The sequence below is a fragment of the Microplitis demolitor genome, chromosome 1 (genome assembly GCF_026212275.2).
Source record: "Microplitis demolitor isolate Queensland-Clemson2020A chromosome 1, iyMicDemo2.1a, whole genome shotgun sequence".
Classification (NCBI taxonomy): Eukaryota; Metazoa; Arthropoda; class Insecta; order Hymenoptera; family Braconidae; genus Microplitis; species Microplitis demolitor.
In genome coordinates this window covers 11701294-11726445 of record NC_068545.1, presented here as the reverse complement: position 1 = coordinate 11726445, position 25152 = coordinate 11701294, and the positions used below count along the sequence as shown (strand labels likewise).

Here is a 25152-nt window from a genome sequence, read left to right as displayed (position 1 = left end):
TATATTAGTGGTTTCCACTCGAATGTGTGCGTCTTTAAACTCACACATAGATATACTTTCTGTATTTTGCCACTATATTACACGCATATTATAACTAGAAGGAGAACAATGGTAGTTAAGTTTATATATATATATATATATATATATATATATATATATATATATATATCCGTGAAATACATTTAAGAAGAAAGTGTCTCTTAAGTATAAAAAAAGTATATTAAGAATGCATGAAAAATATATGTACAGATGTAAAGTGTGTATAAAAAATATATTTCACCGATTTTCGTATATATATTAAATGTCATTTAAATATATTAAAAATATATCTTAGAATATATAAAAATACATGTATGAAAATATAAAATACATATATATATATATATATATATATATATATATTATAACGGGTTTTTCACCACCGGGGATCTACCGGAGTGAAGTCCGAGTACACTTACTATTTGACAACCTTGTTCAAAATTTTAAAGTTGGGCGCCAGGTGATTTTATAATCACCAAATAAATAATTATCAAAACAAAAAAAAATTCGGCTCAGGGTGGCGGATCGGGGAAAGGTCAGGCAGTTAAAATTACGATAAAATAAGTGATCAGAATTAAACAAATTAATCGTATATTCAATAGACAAAATAACTGATCGGTTTCACACAAATTGTCGGTTACACAAACATAATAAATGCCGTTGTCGGCTTGACTCGATATAAACCAAAGTACAACAAAACGTAGTTGATCGGAAACAGTCAGTTTTGCAAAAAAAATAACAGTCAATTGTCGAAAGAAAAAAAAACTCGTCGTTTATTTCATCAACACACTCGACGTAGTTCTTAACGAAATACTCGACTGGTGACGTCAGAGTCTTTTACATGGCAAGACTCGGCTGCCGCAACGAATGAGGAGGAGATAATCCGTAATTCTCGGAATTGCTCGATTGGAATAAAATAAAATATAAAATAATATTTTATTTCGGTAACGCGTGAAATTTCACTATCATACAGTTAGGACGTACAATCAATCATTAATTTAATTATTACTTCCACAAATCGCGTTGCACTTGTTCATAAAACCAAATCAATCGGTCGTACACTTGATCAGTCCTCGTGCCGAGGCTTCGGCTTATTCGCTTGTTCACGACGGCGGTTATTTGTAAAAAAAAATTTACTTATCGCAATGAATTGTTCGTTAATCACTCGGATTGTTCTTATAGAACAAAATTCCCGTTGTTCAAGAGTCGTAATCAAAATTGTTCGTTTGGTCGGGTCGAATTTCTCGAATCGTAAAACGTGACCGTTCAGTACGGCGTCTAGTCCGGATCTCCCATCACGATCCATGGGTTGGATCAATTAGTCGGTCGAAGTCGAAATTTTCGATTCTAGATGTCACTAAAATTTGCTCATCCGGTAACTATTTCTTATTTGAAATAAATTCAAACCACGAGTCGATGTCGAATTTTCCATCATGTTACAAAACCTCCCCCCAGACATTGACTCGGGGTTTCGACGTTTTTGGTCGGTTTGATCGAGTAGATTGGCGGTTGTTCTTCGTTGTCGTTTTTCGGTTTGGTCGTTCGATCGGTCCGGTTTGTTGTTCGGCAGTCGTCGATCGATCGATGGTCGTTGTTTGTTGTCGTTGTTCGGCATCTTCATCAGGTTGAACCTCGTAACCTGTTTACTTGATCTAATCGGTCGTTTTGCGGCGTTGTTCAGCGGTAGTCGATTGATTGGTGGTCGTTGCTTGGCCTGGTTATTCCTTGACCTTGACCAATATCGGTTGCAAGTCCTGCAGGTCGGGTTTGGGCCGTTTTCGGCACCACAGGACCAGCAATATCCAGATCGGCGTGGCTTCGGGCAGTCATGGTGGCCATGACCTGCTTGTCGACAGTTGAAGCATTTACCACGTAGCTTCAAATCGATTGTCGGCGTTAAATCGGTTTGTCGACTTGTCGAGGCAGTCTTTGACGATATACTCGATGTCCGTGTCGTCCTCGGCGATGTTTTCAATATCCGTTTCGGCGATCTCATAGTTGTCGGCTTCGCCGATATAATCGGTGGCTGTGTCATTCTCGGTGGTATAATCGATGTCGGTGCCCTTTCTGGCGATTTTATCGGTCTCGTTTTCGGCGAGGTACTCGATGTCGGGGTCGTTGTTCGTGTCGTTCTTGGCGATGTAATAGGTGTCGGTTTCGGCGATGTTGTCGGTGTCGTTGTTCGGGTTGAACTACTAGATGAGTACCCACTGCTCGAATCGGTGTCGTTTCTTCTCGATTCGTTCTTCGCTCTATTCAGTTTGTTCGGTGAATGTTGTGTATAATTGTTCCCGGTCGTAGTCACTGCTGGTTCGGTGTTGTTCTTCGGAATTAATCGTCGAGGGCTCGGTATGGGCCTAGCTTGGCATACCGATAGCGCTGTACTCATGATTGGTCTCACTGTCACTGTACAAGGCGGTAATCGGTTCTCGGGGTTCGTATAGATCCTTAGTAAGCCAGGTGAGGTACTGGTCATAGTCGTAGTCGATGCTGTGGTCACTTGAACGGTGGTTACCACAGTGGAGCGCGTTAAACACTGCATACTGCAGTCGTATGCAGGCAGAACCGTATGGGCGAGCGGTTTTTGATCCTCGATTGTCCAGGGTGTGTCGGGGTATCGTTTCCTTCGAAGCGCACGATATAGTCGACCCCGGCGTAATTGTTCGGTTCCCAATGCACTAGCATTTAGGGTCCGCAGGAACTCGTGTACCTGCATCGATGTCAAGTCGTTGATCCACTCGTAATCAGAGTCGTCTCCTACCGAACTCGGCGTTTGAGCTCCCTGCTTGCGCAATGCAGCAGCGGCCGCTTCCTCTCGGAGACGGAGGGCTTCAATTTGTCGGGTCATCTCTCGTTCGGTGGCTTCAAGAAGTGTTCGCTCAGCGGATAGGCTAGCATGTTGTGCTATCATGGCCTCCATGCCAGTACTGGTCGAGCTTGTTCGATTGGGCGGTGTCGGTGAAGCAATTGGCGTCGTTCCCGTTCGGTTGATCACCTGTGCTGTGATCAGTGTCGGTCGTTGATTCGTTATTCGGTTGCTCTGATCAGTTGATACCGGTAGTTGTTCCATTGATCGAATGTTCTTCAATGTCGCATTCAGATTGGTCGGATGGGTCACTGGTGATGACAGGAATCTCTTGACGAAGTTGATCAAATAAGTCGGGTCGTAAACGGCTTGTTCGAAATGGCGATCGTAATCTCGTGTAGATCCGTGCCTTCTGACCTTTCGGGCCCCACGTTGGGCGCCAAAATATATAACGGGTTTTTCACCACCGGGGATCTACCGGAGTGAAGTCCGAGTACACTTACTATTTGACAACCTTGTTCAAAATTTTAAAGTTGGGCGCCAGGTGATTTTATAATCACCAAATAAATAATTATCAAAACAAAAAAAAATTCGGCTCAGGGTGGCGGATCGGGGAAAGGTCAGGCAGTTAAAATTACGATAAAATAAGTGATCAGAATTAAACAAATTAATCGTATATTCAATAGACAAAATAACTGATCGGTTTCACACAAATTGTCGGTTACACAAACATAATAAATGCCGTTGTCGGCTTGACTCGATATAAACCAAAGTACAACAAAACGTAGTTGATCGGAAACAGTCAGTTTTGCAAAAAAAAATAACAGTCAATTGTCGAAAGAAAAAAAAACTCGTCGTTTATTTCATCAACACACTCGACGTAGTTCTTAACGAAATACTCGACTGGTGACGTCAGAGTCTTTTACATGGCAAGACTCGGCTGCCGCAACGAATGAGGAGGAGATAATCCGTAATTCTCGGAATTGCTCGATTGGAATAAAATAAAATATAAAATAATATTTTATTTCGGTAACGCGTGAAATTTCACTATCATACAGTTAGGACGTACAATCAATCATTAATTTAATTATTACTTCCACAAATCGCGTTGCACTTGTTCATAAAACCAAATCAATCGGTCGTACACTTGATCAGTCCTCGTGCCGAGGCTTCGGCTTATTCGCTTGTTCACGACGGCGGTTATTTGTAAAAAAAAATTTACTTATCGCAATGAATTGTTCGTTAATCACTCGGATTGTTCTTATAGAACAAAATTCCCGTTGTTCAAGAGTCGTAATCAAAATTGTTCGTTTGGTCGGGTCGAATTTCTCGAATCGTAAAACGTGACCGTTCAGTACGGCGTCTAGTCCGGATCTCCCATCACGATCCATGGGTTGGATCAATTAGTCGGTCGAAGTCGAAATTTTCGATTCTAGATGTCACTAAAATTTGCTCATCCGGTAACTATTTCTTATTTGAAATAAATTCAAACCACGAGTCGATGTCGAATTTTCCATCATGTTACAATATATATATATATATATATATATATATATATATATTTCAAATATATAAAAAAATAATTTTTATTATATTTTTTTCCTTATGTTGTTGGTTAAATTAAAAATATTTTTTTAATATTTTTTATAAGATAAATTTTTAATATATTTGAATGACATTTAAAATATATACGAAAATTAGCCAAAAGTTAGCTGTTAAAAATATATTATTTATTTGTATTTTATATATATTTTTTTTACAAATTTTTTTCATGAGGATATATATATTGATTACCATTGCCTATCGATATCGAATATTTTGGTATCGTCTCATTTTATTGTTCTCGACTCTTGCGGCAACATTACAACAGAAAGTGTGTGTGTTTAATATATATTCATTATTGGGCGCGAATTTCAGGTAAGTATCGTTGCTTCTCTATAAATAAACAAATAATTAATCAATACGTTGATAGAATAATTTTTTTATTTTTTCGAGACAAATAAATTTACTTTAATAGAGTAAAAATAATTAAAATAAAACTTGTCTACTTTCGGATCAAGGAAATTCATAAAATAAAAAATACGGTATTTGAATCTTTTGTAAATCAAAGGGGTCAATCATTTTTTTTCTTTGTAATTTTAGGTAGAATTTTTTTAATAATCATAAATACATTTTTCTTTTTATTTTAAAGTAACATATTAATTATAACAGTAACATATTAACATATTAATATATGTTTAGTCACGAGCTTGATTAATTTAAATCAAGCTTCGTGCATTTCCGCTCGGTTCGGGAGAAGCCGAGCTCGCTACTGACTGAAGGTCAGAATAGTGCCGAGTCACTCGCTATTTGGGCCCGGCACATACAATTTCTAACTCAGGATCGTGTCAAGACGTCCTGAGAACCCGCTACAAGCTGACCAATCACAAAATTCGTTTTATATTGGTCAGCCTATAAGATAGTTCGCTATCAACTGATACCTGTTGGCGCGCTTTTAAGCCAATAGGAAAATTCGTTATATGCAGCAAAGCTGCCACGTCGACACCAAGCTTCTCGACGATTCAACGACGCTACCATTATTCTACAACGTGTCTTTGCTACTTGCAACCTCGTGCTTGAACCGCTTCGCTTATTATCCTTGTGTAATATTAAATAAAATCGCTACGCTAAATTATCCTCGATATTTAGACAGTACATCAAGGCTGCTATTTATTGAAAATAAATAAATTGTTCTTGTGACAATAATTAATTGTTAATTAATTATCATTGAATTAACCGCTACTGACCACGTGTCAATTTTATACGTGAATAAGATAACTGAGTTGCATTCGCTATCGCGTATAATTTATCTAGTCGCATTCGCTCTTGTATATAATTCTCATAATTTTAAGTGTAAATAAGTGTAAATAAATCTATAATTTATTTAGTGACAAATCTGTGTAATTTTTAATTGTTTAACCAACCTCGCCTAAACCAGATCCAATTAGTTTATTCGCTCATTTTACATTTTGGTCCTTCGGGCCGGATCTGGCGAAATTTAAACAATTAAAAATCTAAAAAAAAAAAAAATTGTGAGAAAAAGTGTAGTGTCAGTTTGTGACGTGAAAATCGCTAAGTGCCGTGGGCATTGCTGAGCACTGCTAGAGTGCTGCCCAGGGTGATCTATTTTACACACCGGTGTAAAAAGACTTTTTAAACAGAAGAGATCGAAAACTTAGCGTCGGTTTCACGTATCGCGTCCATTTTGTGCTACGTATCTACAAGATGGCCGCCGAAGCTCAAATCGCTCTTCAAATGCAACGCATCAACACGATGCGTAATATGTCCAACCGCTTGACTGACGCTGTACTCGCTACCCAAGGTGCCGCCGCCATTGACGCTGAACTCGCTATCCTGACAGAATTGTGGAACCGCTTCAATACAACTCACGAGAGGCTGTATGAAGATGTACCGGAGATCATTGCCAATGAATATCATACAGGTAACGCTTATGAAACCGCTAACGTCGCTTATACCTCTCTTAGAGTGAGACTCAGCGCTTCTAGACCCGCTCCAGAACCTGCTCATGAAGCCCAGCCTGCTAATCACGATCAGACCGCTTACTTTGGTGGAGTGCATAAATCTAACTTGCCGCAAATCAAACTGCCAACTTTCCAAGGGTCGTATGACGAGTGGGACTCGTTCAAGGACTTGTTCACGTCACTAGTCATCAATGAAGATTCGCTGACCGGGTCGCAAAAGATGCGTTACTTAAAGACGCAGGTAAAAGGTGAGGCCGCTGCACTACTCGCTAATTTACAGGTTACAGATGACGCTTTCCAACCCGCTTGGGAATTGTTGAATACTCGCTACACAAATCCACGCAGATTACTCGATATGCATATCGATGATTTGCTGGATCGTCAACCTGTGACTTCACACTCCGCTGCTGATCTAGATGCGCTGCTACTCGCTAACAAAAAATCGCTGGACGCTATCGCTGTATTGGGAATTCCAATTGGTGAGTTGGACCCCTTTTTAATTCGCTTGACTGTTCGCTGCTTGCCTTCAGATTTGAGAGTGGAATGGATGGCTTCGCTTGGGTTATCCAACGAGTTTCCCACTTACCAACAGCTGCACGATATGCTCAAGGCCAAGGTTCGTGCGTGGGAAAACTCAGAGATTGGCGCGAAAATAACCTCAACGCAAGCTAAAAGTGCTAGTGAGAGACCACTATCACCAAAGTCTTACGCTAAGTCAGCCGCTACAAACAAGCCAGTCAAGTTTGTAAACAGTCGATCCGCTACCTCATCAACGCCATCCACATCTACTAGTGCCGCTAGCTACGTTGCTTTCACTCCCAAGGACCGTACGAGTGAACCGGGCATGTGCCCAATCTGCAAGGAAAAGCATTTCGTTCTCTTTTGCCCCAGCTACCAGAAGGCGTCGCCACTGAACCGAAGAACGATTGTTCAGCATTACCGCTTATGCTTCAACTGTTTGGGACGCCACCGCTATGCTGATTGCAGGACTGAGCAGAAGTGCCGCCATTGTGATCAGCCACATCACACATCGACGCACCTTGACGATGGTGCTGCCGCTAAACCAGCACAGGACGCTCCTGTAGCTGATCCAGGTAACAAATAGTTCCAATTTTGGTAACTTTTGTTTTGAATTCGCTAACTTAGTCTGCTTTCAGCTCATTCGCTCAATGTTTTACTCACTACCGCTATTGTTAAGTTGAATTCGCTAACAGGAAGTACATGTACTGCCCGTGTACTTATTGATCAAGGATCGGAGTTATCCTTTGTGACGCATTCGCTAATCAAGAAGCTGGATATTTAACTCAGTTAAGCAGCTGTACCATTACGTGGGATTGGTAATGTGTCAGCTGGGCATTCGCTTGGGTCATGCAAGATGACGCTGCATTCGCTACACAACAACGCTTCTATTACTATCCAATCTCATGTGCTTGCTCTATTGACGGTAAACTTACCGTCATTCACGCTAACAAAGAAGATGAAATGGCCACATATAACTGGGCTACAACTCGCTGATCCAGACTTCTTGACATCACGACCTATTGACATCATTCTGGGTGCAGCCCCAGCTGCACATATAATCAACGCTAAAATACGAAAAGGGAGTGACAATGACCCAATCGCTCAGTCAACATCACTTGGCTGGATTATTTATGGATCTGTGGACACCGTTACATCAAAATTGTCCGCTTATGGTCATCATGTCGCTGTTGATGATCAACTACAAGACTTGTTAAGCAAGTTTTGGTACCAAGAAGAGCCACAGACAGAATTCGCTACACGCTATACTGAAGAAGAAGAAGAGTGTGAACAACACTGTGTCAATACACACTACAGACAGTCTGATGGTCGATATGTCGTTCGCTTGCCGCTTAAATCTTCGCCAAGTCAACTGGGTGATTCGCTCAGAGCTGAACAATACGCTTTACTACGTCTTCGCAAACGATTGGAAGCTGATCCAGTCTACAAGAAGTTGTACTTCGACTTCCTGAAGGAGTATGAAGACTTGGGACACATGAAACGTATGAAACTAAAGGATCTACCACCAAACAGCTACCTGTTGCCTCATCATGGGGTTCTGAAAGAACCGCTGGGCCAGTAACACTGAAGACTTTCCAAGGTCGAGGTGCCAAAACCTATAAAGGATGGATCGCTGTGTTTGTATGTCTCGCTACGTCCGCTATACATATTGAAATTGTCACCGATTACTCTACTGACGCTTTCGTCGCAGCATTTAGAAGATTCACTAGTCGAAGAGGCGCCTGCAGTATCCTATACTCGGACTGTGGTACAAATTTTGTAGGAGCAGACGCCACGCTAAAGAAAGAATTCGCAGCAGGATCGAGACAGCTAAAAGAACTTCAGTATTTACTCGCTACAGATGGCACAGACTGGAAGTTCAACCCACCAAGCGCTCCTCACTTTGGTGGCAAGTGGGAAGCAGCCGTAAAGTCAATCAAGTTCCATCTCATACGAACTATTGGTGAATCGCTATTGACTTACGACCAACTCGCTACAGTCTTAACACAGATCGAAGCTGTGTTGAATTCAAGACCGTTCGCTCCGCTATCTGAAGATCCTGCAGATTTAACCGCTCTAACTCCTGGACATTCTCTCATCGGTGAACCGCTAATAGCCGTACCTGGGCCCTCGCTACTGGAAAATAATTCAGCTACGTTGTCACGCTGGCAACAACTACAACAAATGTTCCAGAGATTTTGGAGTAGATGGTCATCAGAGTACCTGCAACGTCATCAATCTATTTCAAAGTGGCATAATCCGCAAAACAACATAAAAGTGGGTTCATTAGTCTTGTTGACTAATGAAAGATTCCCACCATCGAAATGGCCGCTTGCTCGAGTACTCGCATTACATCCAGGCAGAGATGGCCTGACTCGAGTAGTCACGCTGAAGACCGCTACCACGGAACTTGTATGACCAATCGCCAAGCTGAGTGTACTACCAGTGCACTCTCCAGAAGACAATCCAGTCGACACAGTCACCAGCGCTGGGGAGAATGTTCAGTCACGAGCTTGATTAATTTAAATCAAGCTTCGTGCATTTCCGCTCGGTTCGGGAGAAGCCGAGCTCGCTACTGACTGAAGGTCAGAATAGTGCTGAGTCACTCGCTATTTGGGCCCGGCACATACAATTTCTAACTCAGGATCGTGTCAAGACGTCCTGAGAACCCGCTACAAGCTGACCAATCACAAAATTCGTTTTATATTGGTCAGCCTATAAGATAGTTCGCTATCAACTGATACCTGTTGGCGCGCTTTTAAGCCAATAGGAAAATTCGTTATATGCAGCAAAGCTGCCACGTCGACACCAAGCTTCTCGACGATTCAACGACGCTACCATTATTCTACAACGTGTCTTTGCTACTTGCAACCTCGTGCTTGAACCGCTTCGCTTATTATCCTTGTGTAATATTAAATAAAATCGCTACGCTAAATTATCCTCGATATTTAGACAGTACATCAAGGCTGCTATTTATTGAAAATAAATAAATTGTTCTTGTGACAATAATTAATTGTTAATTAATTATCATTGAATTAACCGCTACTGACCACGTGTCAATTTTATACGTGAATAAGATAACTGAGTTGCATTCGCTATCGCGTATAATTTATCTAGTCGCATTCGCTCTTGTATATAATTCTCATAATTTTAAGTGTAAATAAGTGTAAATAAATCTATAATTTATTTAGTGACAAATCTGTGTAATTTTTAATTGTTTAACCAACCTCGCCTAAACCAGATCCAATTAGTTTATTCGCTCATTTTACAATATATTAAACTTGAAATTGATCTGCATGCGAAAAATGCAAATACAAAAGCGTATGTATTCTACTAATTTTGAATTTTTACTTTTTAATAATTTTATTTTTTTTACGTATAACTTGATTTAAAAAAAAAAAAAAAACTTTTTAAAGAGTTTGATTTTTCTTTGATGTCAATATAAAAATTAATTTTATAATTTAAGTATTATGATCCTAAAGTTAGCAGACAGTCAACAATTTTTTTATTTAATTTTTTTATAATTAAATTTTAAAAATAAAGAAAAAAAAAAAACGAAAAATATGCATATGAAGAAAAAGAAAGAAATTAAAAATTAAATTGCTAAAATATTTTTTTTTTTTTTTATAATTGATCGTATTGCAAATGTTCTAAAGTTATTAGTCGTCGGTTAATTTCAGTATTATATTAACTTTATTAAAATTATTTTAAGGAGTCAGTTTTTTATTTGTAAAGAAATGTTACCAAAAAATAACAACAAAAAGTAGGCAATTTCATTTTAAATATAATTTTTTTTGCGTTTTCGGTTTATTGTAAAGCAACCCAAGTGGAAAAACAAAATTGTTGAATTTATGTTAAATTTAATTTCAGAATCAGTTACATAATAACAAATTGTCTCCTTAAATTAAAAAAAAATAGTCAACAATTTCTTTTGTGTCGCTTGGGATTTCCCAAATGTCTGAGCTTCGGACGTCTTATACTTATAGATAAAGCTATATATATATATATATATATATATATATATATATATCGTATTGTCTAAAGATACAGAAAAAAACCTGTGTTCGGAATAGCCTACCGTGTGACACGTTATTGTGACGCACGCTTATCCCTTATATATAGTATTTCTGTACACTTATCCATGTTGTATATATATATATATATATATATATATATATATATATATATATATATATATATAGTTTGTGCGGGCCATTCGGCCACTTTGGTAGCGTGTTTCAGTATTCGGTCATTCGGTAACTCAGTAATGGAACTCAGTATACCCCCGCACGTGCTTACGATAAGTCGTAGTTCTTGTTTTTTTAAATCGTAAACGCTACTTTTCCTAATAGCTTGTTTTGCAATACATGTATATATATATATATATATATATATATATATATATATATATATATATTTTAATTGTTCAAAACTAATTTTTGTAATTTCAACTATATATAGACCGGTTAGTTTTATTCATTGAATATTTTTATTTTTGTAATAGATTATAGAATCTTTATATCTGAACAAACTTATTGTGATTTCATTTTTTATTTTATGCACAGAAGCCATTAATAATTGGGATTTGAGATGCGTCGAGGTCCACATAAAAAGTATTTACACCGCTATGGCGACAGTGTAATTCCTCGTTCAACTAATTACAAACAATTACAACGGATCCGTGAAACTGTACGTATAAGTTATCTGTAACGTTTTTTTTTTTTATTTTTTTTTTTTTTTAATAATAATAAGTTGACAGACCCTAAAAGCGATTAGTGTTTGACACTGTCGTAAGAAATTTATTCAAAAAAATAGCAATAATTATGCCAATAAAATGATCAGAAATCTAACACGTTTAATATTTGGGCGAGCATATTCCGATTACAATGAAATTTACAGACAATTTTAAAATGAGGATTGTTGCGTATCTTGAAATTAAATTTCCTTTCTAAAATTTTTGTTTTCATGTCCGTTTATTTTCTTTTTTTATTTATTATTTTCATTTTAATGTCTTATACTAGATAAAGTTCCCGGCAGCTACTAACTTAGGTGTTTGAATATTTGTATTTATACCTATAGGTATACATAAACGCGGATTGAGCACAGATACTTACATGCATTGCCACAATAAAAAAATATCTGGGCATTGGTTGGTCCTGCGCGCCAGTCCCAAAACTTCCCGTGGTTGCTATTTGAAAGTGTCTTTAAATATTTGTGAAAGTTAGACATTAATTAGAATTAATTTTAAGTTTGTATATAAAATATTATAAAAAAATTTATTTCCTGAAATTATGTATTTAAAATCCTTAGTTTCATTTATACACATTATCTAAATCCATTAACACTATCAAGCAATATAAGATTAAAAGTAGCAAAAAGGATTAAAGTTAATTTATAGAGCTGAGCGTTTTACTAATTTTTTTTTTCATTTAATATCTTACAGTACGACAATGACTTTACTGATGTTCCTACCGAAACTGTTGATATTATTACACAGTCTGCAACAATAAATGAAACTGAAACAATTGTAGAACCTGCCGATCAGCAAAGCTTTGTAACAGGGTAATTTTAATAAACATGAATAATTAAATTAATTTGAATTTGAATTTCGTTCCCACCAATGACCGGCCAACGACCTCGTAAGTTACGAGTAGTATTGCGACTAGTCACCGGGTGTCGCATGGATCACTAAGGCCCGTCCGTCCGTCATTTCCTTAGTCTAAGAAAGTGGGAATAGGTTTCCGGAGTAGTGAACGGGAGTGAAACGATATAATGGACTGCGGAACAAAAAGAAGACAGAGAGTTGTCCAGACGACGAGAACCACCGGACGGAAAATAAATATCACCAAGGTAAATATATACGTCCGTTCACGCTTCACGTGGAACGAAGCGATTCATTAATTAATATTTAACTTGTTCACTCGTTATTAGGCCTTTAGGCCGATAAGAAAAATGAATAATGATTTAATAAAATACTAATGCGGACTGATTATTGACAGGTTACAATATAACAACGAGAAAAATTTAATTCCTGAGTGACGAGAGAAGGATTAAGAGGAAAATAGACCGGCGGAAAATTAGAGGAGTAGAACGAGACACCAGATACGTTCCTCATCGAAATTGTTGAAATTTCTCAAGGTAAAAATTATAATTAATTAAGGCCTCTGATTTAATTATTAGAGTGCCGAATTAGTTATAATTAATTTACACAATATCTTTCTGCTGGTTACGTGAATTAGATTGGTAGCACAAGGCCCGTCGGCTAGTTCAACCACGCGTCTCAAAATTTCCATAAAATCTTTGCCGTGTACTCGTCGTTCTGTCGTAACTCAAAATTTATTCTATTCGAGGCCTCTCGGCTGGAATAAAATAAATTTTTCCGCGTAAATTATTTCAGAAATAAATTCAATTAATTTCAATAATTTAATAAAAGTATTCAGGCCTGTCGGCCGCTCTAGACAAAAGTTGTCCGCGTGTAAGATCGTAAATAACGGCCTTGCGACGCCAATTCGCCGGCCAAATATTCTAGTCAATTTTAGCCGTAATTCTAGTCATAAAATTTAGTCGTAAAATAATTGTAAAATAATGTTAAAATAATTCAAATTAAAATTATAAAATCGAAAATCCGAATTTGAAGACGCTAGAAAATTTACGATAAAATTGTGTCGAGAAAAAGTTAAGAACGGATTATTTTGTCAGTAAATTAAGTTGAGCAAGAATAATTATCAGAAATATTGAGTAAATTAATTATACAGATTTTGAAAGCAAACATTAATGGGAAATTTATTAGTAGAAAATTAATAAATTAATAATTAAAATAAAACCAAAATCAATTAATTAATGAAAATATACAATGAATTAAACAAATCGTGGAAATAATTAAGAACTAAATAATTGTGAAAATTTTATGTGGAAATTTTATTAGTGAAATTTTTATATTGAAAAATTAAGTTTTGTAATTGAGGAAAAGAAAATGATGTCATGAAATAATTAGAGTTCAAAGTAGAGTCAATAAATTTAAGTAAAGGAAAACTGTGTCTGTGATTTAGGTCCGGTGGACATGTTAAGTTTATTTTTAAATAATTATACATCCAGGGCATGGTTTTTAAACTTATGTTAAGGATTACCGTCCAGGGGACGAGGTATTAAATAATAAGATTTACCGTCCAGGGGACGAGGTATATTTTTACGTGGGTGTGTGGGTGTGGAATCCGTCCAGGCGACGAGAAAAATTAGTTTGCCATAAGTAACCGTCCAGGGGACGAGAAAATTTAGTTTGCCATAAGAAACCGTCCAGGGGATGAGAAAATTTAGTTTGTCATAAGAACATTAGTTTGTCATAAGTATATTAGTTTGCCACAAGAAATAATTATTGTCACAAGGTTAAAGAAATAAAGCAAGGTGCTTAAAATAATAAAATTTGGATTAACATTATTTCAGCCTACTCTACGATTCCTCTTCTCACTCACAAAATATTACGAACGACCCTGAGTAATAAATTAATTTAATTAAAATAAAATCATATAACATCCGGTTCTGGAAGGCCGAGTCCATCTTCCAGTGGCGCCCTAATATTCGACTATAATACTAGGTGCGACCAGACTTGGCAAGATTAGTCTCTCTGTCATAGCTTACATATGCCAAATATAAATAGGAATTTAAGACTTTGTGAGGACAACAAAATAAATCAAGGTCATGAAAATTTGTGGATTCATAATCAAAACAATGAAGAATTGAAGAATGAAGAAAATTTATGGTTTTATGATGATTACAATGAACAAAGTCAAGAAGATGAAATTTGGTTTGATGTAAGTTTCCACACATATATTTTTTTTATAAACATTTATTTTAAAAAAAAAACCTCAATTATTTATCATTTTTATATTATTTTTAGGCAGAAGAATCGGAATCGATTGAATTTCCTCACGAGAATTTTAATGATGAAGATAATGAGGTATGTTAAATAATACAGAGAATTGAATAAAAAATACTTAGTTGAATTAGTTGACTAATACAAACTTAGTATTATTTACAATATGATAATTAGGTGAGTTTAGAATTATGACAATCCGAAATAAAAAAATCTACACGAACAAACATACACACACACTCATACATATATTGAAAAATTTTTTTTTCATTTTCTAGCAACTATGTGAAAAAATTGTTTTTTCAATTTTTGGATTTTCAGATCTTGTGGGAAATTAAATTAAACTCTCTGCAGGAAAAGGTCATCGTGTTTCATACGCTTAGAGTTCTTTTAAAATACTTATTTATCTCACAAGATGGTCCTTAGTATCGTTTTGATAGAGCTCATAGAAAGATGATTACAAAGCTCAATCTAATCTAAGCTAATCTAAGTTGAGGAGAACTGAATTGAGAAAAAAAAATTTTATTTATTTTTTTATTTCGAAAAAATTGAATTGTAATTGAAATTAAAAATTTAGGCTAATTGTATCGATGTCCTTTGGGTTCGTAATCCTTCAAAATAATATTGGACTCCAAAATTTTTTTTTCAACATTAGAGCTTCATAACTTTCTCTCTATGAACTGTGTTACAGCTATATAGATATATTGAAACGACACTTAGACCCATTTTTTAAGATAATTATAAATTTTTTTAAAAAAGCTTTAATTACACCATGATAAAAAAAAACCCTGCTAGTAAATAAATAAAAAAAAAAAAATTTTCATCCTAAAAATTCAATTTTTTCCCCATTGCCACCTCTAGAACTTTTTACTGTCAACTTGAAGCGTATGAAACAAAATACCTTTTTTGCAATGAATTAAATTTTCTACAAAATCTGGAAATTCAAATATTGGAAAAAAAACTTTTTTCATATAGTTATTAATAAAATAAAAAAAAAGTTCAATGTATTTTAAATGCAGAGGGGACCCCCCCTCCCCTTACGCCAGCTGAATTTTCGATACACAGAGCTAAAATGTTAAGATTTTTTTTTCTTATTAAACTATCTTTTGAGATGTATTCAATTAAAGAAAAAATAAATTATTAATCTGACACAGTCTAATATATATATATATATATATATATATATATATATATATATATATATATATATATATATATATATATATATGTTAGGCTGGGCCAAAAAAATCGACTATTTTTTTTCTTCTTTCGATACTATAAAAATATTATTCCTGATGACCAAAAAAAATTATTGTGCAAGTTTGAGCCCGTAATACTAATATTGCGAGGTGTATCGTGACGACTTTTAGTTTTTTGACAGAAATTTCATATTGTACCCAAAACTTGTAAATGATCTATCTAAAAAATTTGAGCAATGTATATTCTTAAAGAAAATTGAATTCTCTACAAAAAATCTCTGTTAGTAAATTAACGTAAAACGAACTGTTTCCTTGTAACCGTGCCTTAAATATTGATTTGTTTTTTAAATTCTTTGTTTCTATTTTGGATTTTTGTAACTACTAGAAATATTGAAATTTTTTCTAGTCAAGATAGACATTTGTAAAGAAAATTTAATGCTCTATAAAAAAGGGCTCTTAATATTTTGTGCTAAATTCACTTTTTCAAAAGTTATTCAAGGTTAAAGTTGAGTCAAAACGACTGAAATGACCTAAATAACTTTTGAAGAAGTAAATTTAGCAAAAAAGGTTAAGAGACCTTTTTTGTAGAGCATTAAATTTCTTTTACAAATGTGTATCTTGACTAAAAAAAATTTCAATATTTCTAATAGTTACAAAAATCCAAAATAGAAACAAAGAATTTAAAAAACAAATCAATATTTAAGGCATGGTTATAAGGAAACAGTACGTTTTATGTCAATTTACTAACAGAGATTTTTTGTAGAGAATTCAAATTCCTTTAAGAATATACATTGCTCAAATTTTTTAGATAGATCATTTACAAGTTTTGGGTACAATATGAAATTTCTGTCAAAAAACTAAAAGTCGTCACGATACACCTCGCAATATCAGTATTACGGGCTCAAACTTGCACAATAATTTTTTTTTGCTCATCAGGAATAATATTTTTATAGTATCGAAAGAAAAAAAAATAGTCGATTTTTTTAGCCCAGTCAAATATATATATATATATATATATATATATATATATATATATATATATATATATATATATATATTTATATATTTATATTTATATATATATATTTGGGAATTAGGGTGTCCCAATAAAAAACAAATATTTTTTTGTTATGTCCAAATAATTTTTTTTTTCCTGTAATAGTTATTTAAAAATAATTATTACAGAGCTCTTCTTTTCAAAAGCGCGCGAAAACGCAGCGTCAGCTTTTGCCACCTTTTTATGCGACAAAGAATAATGGGAGGATAACTGCAATAAGGCGAACGAACAATTAATAAGCTGTCGTCACTTTCCACCAATAACAATAATTAAAAATTCCCCATCAATCGCTAAATCAAAGTTTATAAAAAGCCTGAGCACCCGTAACTCAGGGCTAGTCGGTTCTTCTAACTTACGGTCCGCGAATATTCAAACGTCGAACTTTCGTGCACTCTTATTGCAGGATTCCGCCCCAAGCGTTGAAAAGTCAATAAGAGGATCTTTAATATTTTCTATTTAAACCTTATTGCAGGAATCCGCTTCGGCGTTGAATAATCAATAAGGCATTCAAAAAAATTGACATCTTTTTGCGGTCAATTATTGCAGGATTCCGCTTAGGCGTTGAAAAAGCAATAATCGACCTCTTTATCTATTAAAAATTCTCAAAGATTAATAGAACCTTCCGGTCCGATTGAAATAGCGACGCAAATCACGTGTATTTGCGATTCCATCTCGGTCTGAGTTATTTTGCGCATAAAATCACTTCTCGGGTGTGTAAAAAGGACGCATTAAATATAAAATAAAAATCTTATAAAATATCCGTGAATAATCAATATTCTTAAAATATCAATTGTTAAAAATTTGTGTAACGGATTCAGTGTACAAGTGAATTGTAGCTAAATCAGAAATAAAAAGCAGAAAAACCATAAGTTCAGCCTTCCGAGTTTCATTCGAGAGTAGCACATAAGTTTACATCCTACAACCCCAGCCGCGCCCATCCAACCAAATCCTACAGGAGGAAGCTGAGTGAGCTGCAACGTTCTGGAGGGATCTAACCTGCCGTGACTAGAAAGAAAGAAACATCGAAAGGTAGGTGAGAGATTTACATTCTATTCTTTCATAAGATAACTGATTCAACACAAGATCACCAGTCTCTTTGGAGATGTTTAGGTTCTTACTTCGAAGTAAAAGATCCACCATAAATAATAAATTATAGGAAGATACCTCTTCCTCGTATTCTGTAATGTTGTCCGCAACCTCCAAATCGCTCGTCTAAATTTTTCTATCGCTACCAAAGGGAGAAATCCCGGATAATCAATTTAAATTTAAGCGGCGGACATAACATTTTTTAACCTGTTATGAGCTCAAAAGTTACTTTATATTATAAAAGAAATCCTCATTGAATTTCAGCCAGATATCTTTAAAATTGAGCTATTACAAAGGGGGTTCCTCTTTCTCGTTTAAAATACACGTAAAAATTTTTCATTTTAGTTTTTCGTTATTAAGACTATGAAAAAAATTTTTTTTTAAATTTCACTCAGTATAATTTTATAGGAAATTAAAATCTCTACATAAAAGTGCTGATGCATTGTGTACGTCAAACGAACTGGAAAAAAGTTACGGGGCTTCAAAGATCGACAAAATTTAGTTTCCTTAGTGTTAAATTTTTTTTTATTATTTTTTTTTTTATTCTATCAAAATTTTTTTTTTTTTTTTTTTTTCAAATTTTGACAGGCACGTTCTTATAGAAAATTTAATTTCCTACAAAAAGTATCTGATATCATATATACGTCGAATGAATGAGGAAAAAGTTACAGGGCTTTAAATGACAACAAAAAATGAAGTTCACTTTTCGTTGACATTTAAATTCAAAAAACAAATATTTTTTAAACTTCATTTCTCGTTGACATTGAAAGCCTTGTAACTTTTTTCTCATTCATTTGACGTATATATGATATAAGATACTTTTTGTAGGAAATTAAATTTTCTACAAGACCGTGCTTGTCAAAATTTGAACAAAAAATTTTTGATAGAATAAAAATGAAAAATAGTTAACAAAAATTTAACACTGAGGAAACTAAATTTTTTTCGATCTTTGAAGCCCCGTAACTTTTTTCCAGTTCGTTTGACGTACATAATGCTTTAACACTTTTTGTAGAGAATTTAATTTCCTATGAAATTATACAAAGTGAAATTTAAAAAAAAATTTTTTTTCATAGTTTCAATAACGAAAATCTAAAATGAAAAATTTTTACATTTTTTTTTTTTTTTTTTTTTTTTTTTTTTTAAGTTAGTTAATGTTCATTTGCAGCCTTACTACTCTCATTTCTTTGCTTGTCACTTCTGTTTACTCATTTCATTTTGTAAGTGACAGTTTTAATTAACCAATTGAAATGACTAAAAAATTCGTGAAAATAATATTTTTGTTTTATTTACTATTTAATAAGTTACTGTAAATTACATATTTCTCATTCTCTAACAGTTCTCCGCAGGATCGGCTTGAAATTAACTTGTTTCTTAGTGGCTGGTGATACTGAATCTTAAAGTTTCGATGCAGGTAATCATGAAAAATATAGTGTGCGGCTCGCCTGCGGCTTGGGCATCCAACCTCACCCTAGTCTGAAGGCTTCTTGTTTCACATCATCCCTTGTCACACAATATGCTATTTTTCATATAAAATAATGAAAGAGTTTTATATGGAATTTATTTAAATTTACTGTGCGACTATTGCTCGTTGAGATATCGATTATCAAAGCTAAAAGAATCGATTTTCATTTGAAGGCTATTATCTCAGCGACAAATTGTCGTACAAGGCTTACAAAAAAATTTAATTAAGGTTGAATAAATTCGCCAACTGACATTGGTATTAGTTAAGCTAAAAAAATTTTCCTCGGTGTGGACCCTTCAGAAAAAAAAAAAAAATTGGATGACTTGTCTTACACTGTTTCTCATGATTACGAAATAATCATAGCTGTAAAGAAAATTTGACTGAAAGATTTTGAAAGTAGAGATTGTAAGCTTTAAAATTATTTTTTAAAAATCTTAATATGATTATTTTCATGAAATTACAGCCTTTCAAAAATAACAAAAATATTTCAAAAATTTTTTGTTCTTTTAATTTTTTATATTAGTGTCGATAAAACTCGATTTGAAATCCAAAGTATTTTTAACTACATAATTGAAAATTGTTAATGAAAAAAAATGAATAGAATTGTTCTAAAAAAAAATTGTTTAATTTTAATAATTTTTAATTTTTAGTTTCAATATGATAAACGTCGTACCAATGAAGATACATATAATCAGCCTCTCTGCAATTGTACATCAATAACGCAAGGAGAAGCGTTATTAATGACCCTTTTATTAGGAGTAGAAGAATCTTTAACGTGGAAAACCATCACTGCAATATTATCACTGATTAACACTTTGTTCGGTAAGAAGACCTTACAATTAAATGAAAAAATTATATCCTATCATTTGTTTTGTAATGATTGCATGTTTTATTTTGGTATTCAAAAAAATTCGAATACTGAAGGATTAATGTGTGAAAATTGTGGTGATCTAGATGAACCGTCAAATATTTCATTTTTTATAACCCTTGATATGGAGACACAATTAACAGCAATACTACTGGACCCTGAAGTGCAGCAAGCATTACTTGAGCATTTTGAAAATAAAAATAATTTTGTAGATAACAGCATCATTCAAAATATTACCGATGGACAAGTATACAAAAAATTATCTGAAGCGAATGATCCATTGTCAGAAAATTATAACTTAACGTATACATTTAACACCGATGGGTGTCAAAAATCTAAGTCCAGTAAAATTTCTTCTTGGCCAATATTTGCAGTTATTAATGAATTACCTATTAAATTATAAAAAAAACACATGATTATGTCTGGAATATGGGTTAATAATAAAGACCCAGACATGCAGTTGTTTTTAAAACCATTCGTTGATGAAGCAAATAAATTATCTGACAAAGGTATTTAATGGAAATTAAAAGATAAAGTCATAACGAGTAAATTTATTCCAATATGTGCAGTTGTGGATTCTGTTGCAAGATGCAAAATGTTAAATATGAAACAGTTTAATGGTTTATATGGATGCACATTTTGTGAGCATCCTACAGATACTGTGGATGGATCTAGAAAATATTGTATATCAACAGTAATTCCACGAGATCGCACTGATGTATCAATAAAAAAAAACATAGAACTTGTAGCTAAGAATAAATATGGGACCAACATTATGGGTGTTTGGGGGCCATCAGCATTAATGAATTTGAATCATTTTGATATTGCTGATGGAATGTCTCCCGACTACATGCATGCTTTTTTGATAGGTGCTGTGAAGCAGCACACAAATATTATATTAACATCATTTGGAAGAGAATATTATGTTGGTAATCCTAACCAACTGAAAGTTATAGATAAAAGATTACTGAATTTTAAACATCCAACGTGCATAACGCGGTCATCTAGAAGTATCGTTGACAGAGAAATGTGGAAAGCAAATGAATGGCGGTCACGGCTCCTTTTTTATTCTTTAATTTGTCTGAAAGGAATTCTTCCAGAAAAATATTTAAACCATCTTGCTTTGCTAGCGGAAGCATTAGGTATTATGTTGTCTGGAAAGATAAAGGCTGAAGAACTGAATACGGCTGGTCTTTTGCTAATAAAATATGTTGTACTATATCAAGAATATTTTGGTGAAGCAGCGATGACTTACAATATTCACCTACTTTTACACATGGAAAAAAGCGTACTCAATCTTGGGCCGTTATGGTGTCACAATACTTTTATTTTCGAAAATGAAAATTATTTTATTTTAAAAATGCAAAAAAGTCCTACTCATTTAGCACTTCAAATTGCTAAAAGACATATGTTTGAGAAGTCACTATCATTATTGGATAAGAAATTGAATAAAAGTAATGGATTTAACATTTTTTTGTGAAAGGTATTTAACAGGGAGGTTGAAAACTACGTTTAAAGTAAATGGCTGTACTTTGATCGGTAAAGGAAAAAATTACGAATTGAATAAGAATGAACAGGAACTTTTCAAGACAGCGAGGAACTGTCGATCATTCAATAAATTTATATGTAACAGTAATCGATTTACCTCAAGTAATTACCGCGTGTGTCAGAAAATTAATGACTCTTTGATAGTATTGAAGAATGGAGAGATTGGTATAATAAAAAATATTTGTTATTTTGATACAGAAGCTAACGAAAAAATTTAAATTTTTTATGAAGAAATCATTAAACTAGGAAAATATTTCCATGAAACAAGTCAAGTAACAGTACATGATATTGAAAAATGTAAACTCTCTCAAAATTTACGTTTGTGCGAACCAGAAATGATATTGCAACCTTGTATTTTGATTAAAATACAAGATCAATATTACGTTATTAAAATACCCGAAGGATGCTGCAAGAATGATTGAAGTTCGGTTAATTTTGTAAATGTATTTTTTTAAGTTATGTAAGTGTATCCTATCATTTATTACGTCCCTTATTAAAACACGAATTGAAAAAAAAAGCTTTGTAGTAAAAGAATGATTGTATTTCGTCATGAATAGCGTGTAAATTTATTATTGAGTTATAAAACGCCACGAATGTAATGTTCAAAGTATGAGAGAATTTTTTTAAAAAAAAGCATGTTTGCGCTAATAATGAGTATTTTATGATGTTGAGAATTAATATATTGTAAAAGAGTATCCAATTTTTACAACAAGTACAAAATATATTATTGATATAGTATTATAAATAAGCTAATTACTCATCGTTGAAAAAATTGTAATTTTTTTATGTACATGGTAAAAATTATCAATTGTTATTGAAACTGCTACAAAAATGTGTCTGTAAGTTTTATTTGAATTAATTTCTACTTTAGTAGTATTTGAAATTCGATTGAGTTTGAATTAATTGAAATTTTAATCTAATATTTTGTTACTCAACAAAATAAATTATTTAGAAATCTATGTTACTATTGAAAAATAAAATAACATCAAATTAAAGTAAAAAAAAAAATGCAAATACTTATATGTACAAGATTGTCGTGCAATAATTGATGTTGCAATAATTTTTGATGTAAAATATTAATTTGTATAATAAAATATGTTATAAAATATATGTTTAGTACTATAACTTTAATAAAAAAAAGTTCTTTAAAACTCTTATAAACTTTGAAAAAAGTTTAAAATTATTATACCTAGCTTTAAGATTTATTTTAAAAATTTCTTTAAAACTCTTATAAACTCTGAAAAAACTTTAAAATTCTTATACTTACCTTTGAGGTTTATTAAAAAAATTTTTTTGAAACTCTTATAAACTCTACAAAAAAGTTCAAAAGTCTTATACCTACCTTTGAGATTTATTAAAAAAATTTCTTAAAAAATCTTCCAGAAGAGTCTCAATTTGAAACATTTAAAAATGTTTAAAATACTTCTAAAGAATTTTGTACTTTTTAAAACTCTGATTTACACTTTTTCTGAGAAAATAAAACTTTTAATTTCTTATTCTGATTTTTTAAAAAATTATTTTGAGTTTCTGAAGAGAAAAATTTCCACCAGGGAAGCAAGAAAAAGATAGCATTGATGTAAATAAATAAAATTTAAATTTATACCGGGTTGATGACCATTTGTTCCAAATATATTTTAAACAATAAATTGAATAATCAGGTGTATCGCATCCAAAATAAACAATATAAAAATCAAATAATAAATCACTTACAAAATAATACGGTGTGCGTATGTAAATTATAAAAAAATAATAATGCCGCATAAACAATAAATATATTAAACGCGAAGATTCTTTAGTTTACTGCATGTAATTGCTAAGATCACTCGCACGTGATATAAGAAAGATACAATTGTGATTAAATAATAATCGCGAATTATAATTTAACAGTTATGAATTATTTTATCACTCGCATGTGATAATAAAAAAAAATATAAATATGATTAACTAATAATAATCTTAGAATAATTCTTGAATATTTCCAATAAGTAATTCTGAGAAAATTTCCACTGGGAAATATTACGCCGTATTCACAATAACAATATTATCAGAAAAGAATAATAGTAATACCACTAAATATTAAAATCAAAATAATTATAAATAATATTTGCAAGATTATTCTATCACTCTCACGTGACCAATGAAATACTAGTAAACGCAAAAAAATAAGTATAATAATACTAACAATAAATTAATCAAAATAAATCGCATATAATTTTCAATTGTCAAGAAAAATTCACTAATTTATAAATGATTATTGAGAATCCAGTCACATATGATTTGCCAACACAAACTTAATATTCACTAGGTAAAATAAATTAAATAAATAATACCCAATGATTTTCCCAAAATCAATATTTGGTATTAATAACAATAATAAGTATTTTCAATTACTACTTTAACATCCACTGGGTACAATAATCATTCACGTCCTCATATGCTTGTAAAGTTTTTTTTTTTTTTTTGTAAAGATTTGCTATCTCTGTTATGCACACGCGATTGCAAATGGCCACTTACGCGGGAAAGCAAAAGTACACGCCAATGAATTAATCAAAGGTACTTACAGTCGTCATCAATATATAGGACTCGTACAGGCTCCATTGGTTGAGATACAATATTTCAATAATAATTATGCCCACAATAATTATCATAACAAAAAAAAACCAAATGGCAATGAATAAGTCACGTATTTGCGAACAAAGCAAATGGCGTCTCAGAATAACTTTTTTAATATAGCAGCACACCCTGCTCTTACAATATTTATCCCACGTCTGACCATGGCAGCACGTGAATCTCACGCCGGCACCTCGGCCGGCGCCATCTTTATATTTCTCTCTTACTTCAACCAATAGAGTTTTATACCTGTCGCATGTTAATATTCACTCAGTATCCCCACCAACGTATGGGATGTTATCTGTGTATTTTCACCGGTTTCCAACGTTAAATGTCCATTTGCTTCCCGTAATAATAATTAGAATTGCCATAAAATGCAAAATCAATCGATGATTTATGCATAACACCCTAAATTTATTTATAATTCGAAAAATTTATCGACGCCAACTGTTGCGTCGTCACGCATGCGCCGACCAGCTACAGTAATTACAAGCATATAAATTAAATGCATGATTATTTTCCCAGCATCCTAAAAATTCAATTATATACATGTATTAATCAGTGAAT

General features: G+C 33.3%; 1 protein-coding gene across 1 annotated transcript in view; it reads right to left on the bottom strand.

Moving 5' to 3' along the window:
- The window catches only part of LOC106694083 (putative uncharacterized protein DDB_G0271606), a 38386-nt gene extending 13664 nt beyond the window's left edge, over positions 1 to 24722 (bottom strand). The window contains exon 1 of the mRNA XM_014444199.2: positions 24537 to 24722. Within this exon, the coding sequence (XP_014299685.1) occupies positions 24537 to 24623 (87 nt within the window). The 5' untranslated portion in view covers positions 24624 to 24722. The remainder of the gene's footprint in view (positions 1 to 24536) is intronic.
- Between the last annotated feature and the right edge of the window lie 430 nt (positions 24723 to 25152).